Raw genomic sequence first — 12,537 nt, 5'->3', positions numbered from 1 at the left:
TAGATAATTATTGTCACTGTTAAACTACTTGTCTAAATTTGTCTAGCTTCACTTACCAGACATTGGATCTTATGCCTTTTTTTGCTGTCTTGAAGAGCGCCTCTAAAATCAATTTTCTGTCTCTCATTTGATTAAATCACTTCTTGACCTTCACTTTGGTAAACTAAATAAATTGAATTTGAATCTTTCATTCTAAGAAAAGTTTTCCAGTCCTTGAATCATTTTCATGGCTCTTCTCTTGAACTCTTTCCATTTTTTTCAATATACTTGAACTGTGAATACCAGAACTACAGACCATAATCCAGTAGAGGTAGCAACACCATCAAATAGAGGTAATATAGGTACCTGTTGCTTTTTCAATATTTCTCTCTTTATCTATGCAAGGCTATCCAATTTGACCTCTTTGTCATACATCACACTGAGAAATCATGTTCAACAGATTATCCATCTTGACTATGGGTTTTTTTTGGTGTGTGTGTGGGGGGGGGGAGTTATTTGAGGGTTCCTATTTCTCAGAATAGTCTCTTATCCTTTAAGTGGCTTTTTTGGTCATGAACTCTAGATTTGGATATATAGAAATGCACTTCAGGGGTTTTTCACTCAGCTTATAAATTATCTTTTATTTTTGTCATTTGCTATTTTCACAACCTTTGCATCATCTACAGAGTTTAACTCCAATGATTTAATGTTTTCTTCTAAGTTGTTGATAAAGTGTAAAGGGGCAAAAGCTGATTCCTGTTGGCCCACGATAGAAAAGTACATACTGAACGCTGATTTCCCACAATTACACTTGTGTTAGTTTGGATACATTAAATGCATTTAATGTATGCCATGTTTATTCTGTTTCATAATAATTTCTTGAGTACTTTGTTATCTAAAGACAAGCCAAATACTTATAGAATTCTAGTTATACTGGCTTTATCAACCAAAGTTACAATTAAAAAAAAATAAAACTTCTATAATACATTAGATTTTAAGAAGGTAAATTTGATAAGTTTATTTTGATTACTATTAATGTATTATCCTGTCTTAATGCTATTCTTAATGGACTCCCATTTCAGCTGTTTCATTTATCTTGCACAGTATAAATATTAGGACTGCAACTTTTAAAATCATATTTTTAGATTAAGTATTAATACAACATCTAAAGAACAATTTGAAATGGAAAGTTTTAAATTAGGAAACTGAAACTTTAATTTTGAAACCATGAAAATGATTAATTTTCCTCCCCTTCCCTCTCCATTCTACTTTGGAAATGAGCAATTTGCTAAATCTACACAAATCAGGGGAAGAAATTCATATTGATTTTCATTTTTGAGGGGACTGGGGAGGAAGGGACTGTGCCTTTTGACTGAACATTTTTACATAGTACAAATATTATCTAATGTTTAAATTTAAAAGTTTATAAAATAAACTTTATAAAATGATATATTAATGAAAAGAAGATTAGAACTACTTAAAAGTTTTCAAAGAAAATAAAGCTCATTCTAAAATGTTAGTTAGTTAAGCCTAAATGCTTCATGAAGAACACTTTGGTTTTATGAACTTCCACTAAATCCATTGAAGGGGTCTTGTGGAACCCTGGCTGTATTCCCTCTGGTCTAGCCTGCACCTGAGAATACTGGAAGCTGTACCCCTTGCAGCTGCTTAGTGAAACTGACTTTCCTGTCAATTTCAGTGTAGTTGTAAGAAGCAAAACTGACAAGGACCTCAATTCAACTGAGCTTTTGTAGGGTCTAGGGAAAATTCCAGCTCACAGAAAATTCCAGATGTTTTGGTTTATTCCAAATGAGACTGAAACCAAACTTAAATCCCATGAACCAGGAGTCCTGGTTTTAGGCCAACTCTTGGAAAGATGTCAGGTCCTATTGCTTAATTTCTGGGTTACAAAATGTAGCACTTTATGGCATGAACTTTCTTTATGACTATCACAGTATAAAGATAACATGAGTACTTCAGTCTTGTCCAACTGGAGCATACATTAAATCTCTAAAATAAAATTATCTCTATTTTCTGCATCTTTTTAAATTACAGCTTTATTTTGTACTGATCCAGTTTTAAAATATAAACTAAACATTCTAAAAACCTCTAATCCTTTGAGTGAAACCTAATCCTTTGAGTGAATCAGACAAGCTTTGCAAAATCTCAGAGACCTTAATATAAATCAAATAAATAACTTTTTATTAGTACTAAGTGGGCATTTCTCCATATGCACTTTAATGAGCATTAACCTATTTTAATGTGCATGAAGCATCACCTGCCAAAAATGAGCTATTTGGTAAATGCTCATTAAATAGGCTAATGAGCATTAAGCATCACTTAAAAACTATGCTCTTTAGTTAATGTGTATTAAGATAGGCTAATGTGGATTTTCCTAGTACCTGACAATGGAAGTACGAGATTTAACATGCATTAACTAAAGCACAGTAATGCACATGTAAATGGGTCCACTGAGTCATGCTTTGCAGACACCAACTAGTGTGTTTATATATAGGACAATATTTTATTTGTATAATTATGATAATGGAATGAAGAGAAAAAAATTAAAAAGAATTAAGTGTTCTTTTATTTTTTTTAAATCCCTACTAGGACAGGTACAAAGAGCTGTAGGATATTGTGCCTGATGTCAAATTAGCAGCGTAAGAGATTTTTTTAGGGACACTTAGGTCCTTAGGATTCAAGTTTAGGGGAGTGCTCTATTGTAGGTAGAAAAATAAGAGGAATTAAAAGTTTATTACTTTCAGATAGCAATTATACAAATAACAAAATGTAAAATAAACCTGATAAATCCAGTATGTTTTTAAGATCAAGACAGAGATCTGGGCCCTGAAGAAAACACACCATTGTAAGCTGTGATTTTATGAGATGTCTCAAACTAGGCAGAGGTTAGCCAATACAATATGAGATTGCCTTGTAGAAACATTCATTTTTTTTTCCTGGGAGAATTACTGCTTTTCCAGGAAAATCATAAATGTACATATGTTGAGACTTTTTTTCCCAGACTTAAATTGGCTTCTCCAGGAGAAAGAAGGTTAAATCACTCCCAGGAGACTTTCTCCTGGGAAAGCAAATGTCTGTACATGCCATGGCATCTCTCAGAAGAGAACATAGTCCTCCATCATCACCACCTCCCCCTACAACCTTTTCCCCTTAGAGAAACAGGGTGTCACTTTCTGAAAATTGCTGCTTCATCAGGGAGAAGACATCCCTTTCACAATCTCCACATTGTGCTGCAGGGAAACAAAGGTTGAACATGGGCAGTCTGGGCCAGTCAATCAGGGCTACCCTATGAACTGCTGCCATCTGTCACCAGGCTGACTAAGGGGGCTTACAGAGAATGCTGAGATGTGTGCACAGGGGCTTCCCTGGCTGCCCAGTGTCAGTACTGCAAGGTCTCTGCTCTTCAGGGCCTTATTATCTGAATGTCCATATATGCAATTTTGGGTAAGTTTATGTATCAGGAGAACACACCTGGAAGAATTCTCCCAGATTATTTGAATGTGTATGCAGCCATAATTGAGTGACTACAGCCAGCTATGTTTATGATACGTTGGTATGTGGAGAGATTGCTTACTATGAGTCAAAAAATGTTTAGTGCCTCAGTATGATGAGAGAGAGCACTGAGTTTTTAGAGCTGCTGTCTTTCAGATGAGATGTAATAAGCCCTAAAACTGATATAATAATCCCATATGAACATTTAAGGAACTTTTGGAATCATAAATCATCTTCTTGACTTGCCTCTGGAATTTCCATGGTAGATAGTATGCCTTTATTCTCCTATGCTTGGTTTCAATTCATTTGAGGCAATGAAGATGCCTAGAGTATGTCTGCAACTACCGCTCTCTGGCACATTGGAGGTGGAGGATGTAGAGTCACAGGCAAGTGCGTGGGACAAGGCCGTGTACCTGCATATTCAGGAGTGCTGTGGAACCAGCATGGAGACACCTTAGATGTTCAGCAGTTCAGATCAAGGTTTTAACTCAGTCCTCTAGACAATGATAGGGTATTTTTTTAGTATTCATTTCTGTGAACCATGACATTTGCTAACAGAAATCAGTATGAAAAATGCAAGCACCATCTAACCTTTGAGAGGCTGGCTCTTACCCACCAAGATAAAATAATAATTACGGGAAGGCCTGAGTATAGTATGTTTTCCAAACTACAGTAGCAGTTTAGATAAGTATTAGAGACTCATATAAAGCTTTGGGTGCTCATTTTAACTGATGGGTGAACTTCTTGGAGCTTTCTTATCTCTGTTGAAAACTGTCATGCTATATTTTGTGCTTTCAGCTGTTGCAAGGGAAATCTCTCCCTAAATATGAAAAGTGGGATTTCCTACAAGTGGGCAGTGGTGGAAGCATGGATGAGCAAATCAGTGGAGACTGTGATGATGAGGATGGTTGTGGAGGATCAGGAAGTGGAGAAGTAAAACGAGTCCTGAAAATTACTAAATGTAAGTCCATGTTTCTAATTTAAGGTTTTTAAAAAGAAAGAACCAGTATGTTTTCCTCCATGGGTGACTGGTGCCACAGGAGTCAGGGGGGGTACGTGCCCTGTGCCCTCCCAGTGACCAGTCCGTGACTGGGGGGAGTCCCCCACAGCCAAACTCGTTGACCGGGGGTGTTCCCTCCACAGCCATTATGACCAGGAAGCGGCCGCAGAGATCCCAGAAATAGCTGTGATGCTCCCGGAAATTCCACTTCCTGGCTTGCTCTCCACTCCCACCTGTCCTCACTTCTCGTTGCCTAAGCGGGGAGTGCAGCCTGTCAGGGGGTGCATCAGGGCTCTTAGGGGGTGCACATGCACGCCCCTACACATTGCCACTGTTTTCTTCTGAGGAAACCTGTTGATCTACCTGCTTATATAAAATGTATGTTATGGGTATCACAAATACTTTTATCCTTATGCATTCACCATGTCTGGCATACTACAGAATGTGCTATGTGAAAAATTATATTTTAATCCATTTATATAATGTTACAACTTTGTCTTAGTTGTGATAAACTACTGGTTTGACATTGGGTATAACATTTTCATATCTTTCCTGAAAATATGGAAGTAAGCTATAATAGTATATTTGGTCAATGATACAATGCTGTCATAATAATAAATTGCTCACAGACCAGTGAATGTTAAGAAAGAACTAGGTGAATAATTGACTTCATCTACTATGGAACTATTCATATGTATTAGTTTTGTGAAGAAAAGTATTTCTAAACACTCAATATTAATGGAAAATAAAATAGTAGTTAGCTATAACATTGAAGGTGCTGATTGCCATTTCCTATTAATGTTCTACTTCGCATGTGCTTTCAAATATTCTTGTGGAATTTTCAAAATATAACTTAAATGTTTGGAAAAGGATTGATTACATAGTTCCAATTGAATTCAAATGTGATTTGGATACTTACCTTCCATAACTATTTTTTGACCATCTCAGCTTTGAAAAAGAAAGTTAGAAATTCAAAAGCTCTTCTCCAGTATATTTATTCTGTAAGGTACTTTATGGCATGAGCAGCATGAATAAGATTATCATTTTTTAAGATTGATTGGGTTAAGAAGAGGTGTAGTGAAAACAGTAGGAAGCACGCACTTCCTTTCACTTTTATATTTCATTAGATTTTGCTTCATCCTCATCAAATTTTAACATTTCTAAAGAGCCACTAAGATAGTAAAGTAACCTTCACTGTACCCATATATTATATATCAAACATATACCTCTAGAATTAAGACATTTTTACAACACTGGAGTCTATATTATATACAATTATTTCGTTTGTATCTTTTACTGGATGACATTGAACAAAATTTGCAGAGGAGAAAACTGGGACAGGGTGGGGGATTTCTAACATTTTAGAGGATAGGATAAAAATTCAAAAGGATCTGGATAAATAGGAGAACTGGGTGATAGATGAAAAGAAAGAAATTCAACAAATACAGATGTAAGGTGACAAATACAGAATTGAGGATGACTAGCGTGTAGTAACGCTGCAAAGAAAGATCAGAGGGCAATGATGGATCACTACTTGATGTGAGTCAGCAGTGTACTGTTGTCTTAATATAAACCAGAATACATTTGTTTTCTTAACCCAAGCCTATTATGAAAGATGTGGGAGATAACACTTCATTTGGCACTAGTTAGGCCTCAGTTTTGGGGTCCAATTTTGGGCACTGTGTTATAAGAAAGATGTAGAGAAACAGGGAAGTAGAAGTGAGTGATTGAGATGATAAAGGAAAACAAGCTGTATGAGGAAAAGTTGAAGGAACCAGGTGTTTTGAAGAAGGAGATTAATGGGGACATAGTAGCAGTTTTCAAATATTTGATAGACAGCTATGAAGAAAATATGGAACACTGTTCTCCCCTGACACAGATGACAAGGCATATGACAGTGGGCTTGAACTGCAGCAAAACAGATTTAGAATAAATCTTGAGGAAACTTTCTAACTGTAAGAACACTAGGGAAATTGAACAAGTTGCCTAAGGAAGCTTCTGGAATCTGCTTTGAAGGTTTTGAAGAAGAAGCTGTATAAGCATTGATCTAGACTGGTTTAGGAATAAAACTAGATCAGAGGGGTAGGACTTGACCTCCAAAGTCCCTGCAACTGTAAAATTCTATATAGTGACTTCACAATGCCACTTACATTTTTATCTTAAATGTCTGGTATCTTGAGTAAGCTTGTGAATTTATGGATTAATTTGATATGCATTTGTTATGGAATCTAGAGTGTGTTTCATAACACTGCTTTCTTTTAGAATATGACTTTTTTTCTGTTCATGCCCCTTTCTCTCTCCTGATCCAATTGTAATTGCAATTCTAGCATTCTAAATGGAGTCCAGTTTGGGCCTTGGTTTGGGAAAATGTCTGTTTGGGAAAAGCATTTGAGTTTCATTGAATTATATGATGAAGTAATTGGATTTTAACATTGTTATTAACTTTAGATAGTCTGTTTAAATAACTTCTTGCATAGGGATGGAATTCTGTGCAAATTGAAATGGTTTCTTCATACAGGCAGTCCTCGGACTTACTACAAAATTGGTTCCTGATAACCACATCTTAAGTCGAAACATTGTAACTCAGAACCAATTTTCTCATAAGAAACAATGTTATAAATGGGGGATTCGTTCTTGAACCAAGGCTCAATACCCTATTTTCACCAAATATACCCCAGAATTTTGTACTTGATCAATTATAGATGAGTAATATAGCTACATTCATGTATTTATATTGTAAATATAGCAATTTGGAAGGACTTCTTTGAGGTGACTTTGCTGGACTGTGTAAGGCTCTTAGTTGTACTTTTTGAAAGGTTCTTGGCTGGAGTCTTCTCAAGAGTTTTGGCTGCAGGTTTTTCTGGAGTCTTGTCTGCTTTCTTAAAGGAAGTGTCCAAGGAAGTTTGGACAGATGTTCTCCAGGGAGATGAGTGACACAGCGAATTTGTTTCCTGGAGTGGCATCACATCAGATCAAGCATTGTAAAGTCAAAACTGACATCATAAAGTTGAAACAGGCTGTCAATTTATAAACACTGTAAATGCAAAATGTTGTAACTCGAAACGTTGTAAGTCGAGGACTGCCTTTATCTTGTATCTAAATCAGCAAAAGCATTTTCTTGAGATTTTTATGGTTACAGAAGTAACTAGAACTAAAAAGCAAATAGATCTAGTATTTAGCTGTGATTCAAGTGAGTTGTACTTAGTTGTTTTCAGTAGTGGGGAACCAGCTTGAACCTGGAATTCCAATCAAATTATTAGTAAAAGGAAAAAAAATATTTCTGAGGTGGTTTTCCTTTATGAACTTAAAAAAATATTTTGTTTGAGCAATTGTAATTTCTATTCTTTAAAAGACATGATTCAAATTTGTCACATACCCAAACCTAGCTTGGGGTTTGACTACATTTTCTACAGATCAGAGGTTTGCTTAGAGCTGTGACTGTATGTATCCTCAATTACTTCTGTTTTATCTGGAGAGCCAGAAGACTTTTTTATCCATTCTTCATCTAATCTTATCTTTCCACTGTGTTTGGCTCTACATAAGACCTCTGAAATTACATACCACAGGGATGGCCAACCTGAGCCCATGAAGGAGCCAGAACATAGCAATATGCATTGCTAAAGAGCCACAGTAATACGTTATGATGTGAGGTAACAGCTATGGAAGCTGGTCACCGTGTGCTTGTGCAAAGATTCAAGGAGACACATATTAACTTCTGAAGAGCTGCATGTGACTCTGGAGCTGCTGGTTGGCCACCCCTGGCATACCATATCCTGATTATAACTACTTCTTCCACTTTGGGTAGGGCTTCCAACTGTGTAAATTTATGGAAACAAAACACTATGCTTGTCCTGTGGATTCAGAGCAGGATTTAAATGTTGTAGAGAACAGATCTATTCATACACAACCCTTTCTAAACTTTAGTCTCTGAGTTCATGCAAGTTTCTTTTGACAGTCAAACCCATAAATCTTTTGGAAGATTTTTTGTAGTCACCGTCCATACTCACTATTGCATTGTTTTCTGGTTAATAACTGATCTTGATTTGGGCTTCTGTATCAGTATGTCTATGACTCCTGTGTCAGTGTGGGAGGCCTTCCTTTCTTTCTTTTTCATTAAAAAGCACCAAATGAACACATCAAAATGATTTGAATGAATTTGCAAACTAAAATGCAGCTCTCAATTATTACAGAATTTGACAGGAACCAGCAGACATCCATCCTAACCAACTAGATATATATATATATATAAATCCACTGTGCTATAAATATCAGTGGACTGCCTACTAACTAGCTAGGATTTCATTGCTGCTAACTTTCAATTTTTGATAAGCAGGCAGACAACCTCTGAGGGCAGCATGCAGAAATGATGTAGGGCAAATAAAATGGGAAGTTTGGTCACATTTCTACTTCTATATAATGCAATGGCTTAATTCCTAGTCTTCATCTATATTGATATATGGATGAACCTAACTATAAAGTAGCTTTAAAAGATTTGAGTAGCATAGCGAGTGAGCCAAGGCACCAAATAGTTTGAATATTTTAATGTGAAGTAGGACTGTAGTGTTGTATTTCTAAACACATACTCTGACTACATATTAATTTCACTAGAATGGTTCCTTCTTTATTCTAGCAATTTGAAAACTTGCTTTCCTGTCATGGACAGTCACTCCTTTAATAAAATGATACAGTATAGTTGTGACCTTTGATTATCGAAATGGTGACATGTAACATAGAGCACAGCATATATCTATATTTTAATAAATCCTTGTTTTTGAAAGTCAAAGCAATTAATTAATTAGTAAGATTCAGTATTTTAAACTCTATAATTGTTTTAACTTTTCTGATTTTATGAAAAGAGATACATTAATGTGAGTTTTTTTTCAAAGACAGACACTATACTTAAATGAATAAAGTAAACAATGAGGTAAAGTCTTGATACTTTCTTTGTCAGTTTTATTCTGCACTAACCTAAGTTTCTCCGTGGGCCTAATTCAAACATTATGATAAACTACCATTTCCTTGTACGCCCAGTCCCCCGACCACCCACAAAGAGAGAAAGAGAAAGAAAGAGAAAGAAAGAAAGAAAAAAGGAAGAAAGGGGAGGAAGAAGAAAACCTGGAAAATTCAATAGAGAACAAAAAACGACACACTCATCACCTCCTGTATTGATTTTGAGCCCATTTTCAGACTTTTCTACAAACAAAAATAATTCTGATAATGGCCTTCTGACTAGGCAGTAACAGCTGTCAAAATTCACACAAGTTTCTCAGGTGAACAGTAATTTTCTGGAAAATGAGATAAATTAATTCTTGTGATGTCCCTCTTTATTATTTTTTTAAGCGCACAGCTTCATAACACACAAAAATCGATAAATCTCTCATCCAAAAGAAGAAAAAAACAATCCCTCATCCTAAAAAAAAATGAAACAAATTGGTTTACATTCTCTTCCTTGCTGTAATGAGCCTTACAAGAGAAAATATTGTCCTGCTCTATGCCTCATTCATTTGACTATTGGTTTATTATATTTCATCCTTGCTAGATTTCTAGAACTGGAAGCTAGCACCTGTAAACTGCAACTAATCTAGGTAACATATGGGGAATCAAAGATAATGGCATTTGAAAACACTGGATGCTGTGCCCTCCCAAATACAGAGGTTGAGCCATCATGTCAGATATTGTATTACCTTTAAGATCTCATTTAACTTAATTCTCTTGTTCCCAAGTATCCTTTCTTTTTTTTCAGTTCCTTTTGACTACTTTAGCCTTTTGGGCTATCATCTTCTTCCTACGTCCTCTAGGCCAAATACCCTCCTGTCCTATTTTTAAATTGGCACTTAAGTCCACCACATATACAATTTCTCCTTTAGTCCTACACAAGTATCTCACAATCACATGAAGACCAGCAATTTGTCCCATCTTTCATAGTCCTTGGTAGACCCACCCACAACTGGGCACAATCTTATTTAAAATTAGGCTGAGCGCTGTGTCATGAGAATGGGGAGAAAGCTCTGGTTTGTGGCACTGTAATTAAGGGTCAGATTGACCAGTTGTAGGCTATTTAAATTATTAGCACCTTGAATGTATTTTTCTGTGAAGCTTTTTAAGGAGGATTTTGAATAAAAACAGGGTGATTGGCTGGCACACAATATATGGGAAGACCATTTTAAAGTCCCCCAAATTTAGAAGCACCACTGATTTATAAACAACTCATTGTTGGTGTCTTGGTACCTGTAGTTATAGAGGTAAGAATCAGATGAGTGATTAAGAGACCAGATTGAATCATTTCACAGAGTGACTGAGAATATGAAGGATTACGTTTGCAGAATGATGAGGGTCTGGAGTGCAGCTGGTATTAATCCACATGGTGTGTAAAATTTAGAAATTAGAGCCCTGGGGACATACTTTCCAGTGAAAATAATCTGTTTTTGGTTCCTTAGTCTGGAACTTGACTGAAAAGTATCTGTGAGTGTAGACATACAAGAGATGAAAGCATGCCAGATGAATTGCAATAATAGCTGGGGTGATCTGATATTCTCCATATGTAGTGTACAGTATTTTCTCACTGTCATGTCTAATCTGGATTCCCAAGCTTTTTAAAAAAATGTTATAATACATGTCTTTGCTGTTTAACAACAAAATTAATAGTGTATTTTTTATCCAGTTATAGAAGAGCTGGTCCAGAGAGAATATTCTATTATGGTTATACCCAAGTGGCCACAATCAAAATGGGCATCCTGTACAGTCTCTCTCCAAAAGTGCTTACTACATAATTAAACAAGGGAAACAAATGCTAATAGGCAGACAACCCGCAGGCTAAATATATATATATATATATTTATTTTTTTTTAAATGCATGCCCTGAAAATATATCAACTGAATCTTTTCCAGCCTGTTGTCCAGCTTACCCAGCCAGTCTTCTGTACCACTTATTTCCAGTGGCCAGTCCATCTCCAGATAAATGGTATCCACATGGCTGTAGGCCTCTGAAAGGGTATGGTAAATGCTGTCTATGGCAGTAGCACAATGAGGGGGTGCAACTAGGGCTCCAGACCTGGGGGTGGTTTGCAAAATGCCCTTGACACTGGCCAGTGCACAGCTGCCACTTACCTCTCTGGGCTATGGAAAATTTGTACCGTCTCCAAGTGTTTCTGGGGAATTATGCTGTAAAATCCTTTACTGAAGTGGAGCATATCATTTTGTAAGTGAAACATGAACTTAGTATTTAAAGTTTTATTTTTCTTGTATGGAGCACTGAACTTTTTAATTACATTCCAGTAGAATTAAATGTGCTTATTGAAGGGTTGTTAATTTTTTTATTTGTTTCTTTAACTATTACATCATCACTTAGTTCAGAACCCCTATTCTTTTTTTTTTTCCTTCAGAAAGAAGAATCTAAATATTGAATGAGGACAAATGATACATACACTTCAGTTCTTTTATCTGCCTAGAATTGGCACAATAAACCAGTTCTATTTTACTTTTAAAAAGTGTATTTAGCTGTATGCGTGTGTTTGTCATTTAATAAAACAGCACTACAAGTTTCCTTCCACTCACATCCTTTAGAGTTCTCCATTTGGTTGAATGTATTCCCTTTATACAGGAATTTAAAAATACATAGATTACTTTAAGGAAGTCATCCCAAGGGATGTCGAGGAGGTAGGATTGCCAGGGGATCACAGCATCATCTCTACTTCTTTGAAATCTTAAAAGTAGAGTGTCTGCCCACATTGGCGCACAGTGTGTAATATTCACCTAACCCTTAGCAGAAAGAGCTTTCACATGCCTCTTTTGTGCAACCCATTGGACTGCCACTCAAAATTAATTTTATAGCCCACAGAGGGAGGCTTGGCATTTCATATTCTGCCAGGTCCATTCTGCTTAGTACCCTACATTCTGCCTCACTGAACAGGAAGTGTTTCTGTAATTGGCTCTCTGGTGCTCCATAATTGCCTCTCTGGTGTTTTGCCAAAGTTCAGGTGGAGCCAGCAAACAGTGGATTTCTTGTTAAATCATGCACAGCCTCTGTGTTCTCCATATGGAAAAGA

At 36.3% G+C, this 12,537-nt stretch overlaps 1 protein-coding gene across 1 annotated transcript in view; it reads left to right on the top strand.

Moving 5' to 3' along the window:
- Window positions 1–12,537, top strand: part of GPC5 (glypican 5) — a 1,236,000-nt gene that overhangs the window by 674,910 nt on the left and 548,553 nt on the right. Inside the window, exon 7 of the mRNA XM_019486966.2 lies at window positions 4,291–4,453. Coding sequence (XP_019342511.1) covers window positions 4,291–4,453 — 163 coding nt within the window. The remainder of the gene's footprint in view (window positions 1–4,290; window positions 4,454–12,537) is intronic.

The sequence above is a fragment of the Alligator mississippiensis genome, chromosome 1 (assembly GCF_030867095.1).
Source record: "Alligator mississippiensis isolate rAllMis1 chromosome 1, rAllMis1, whole genome shotgun sequence".
In the NCBI taxonomy this organism is placed as follows: Eukaryota; Metazoa; Chordata; order Crocodylia; family Alligatoridae; genus Alligator; species Alligator mississippiensis.
This window is presented reverse-complemented; position numbering and strand designations above follow the sequence as displayed.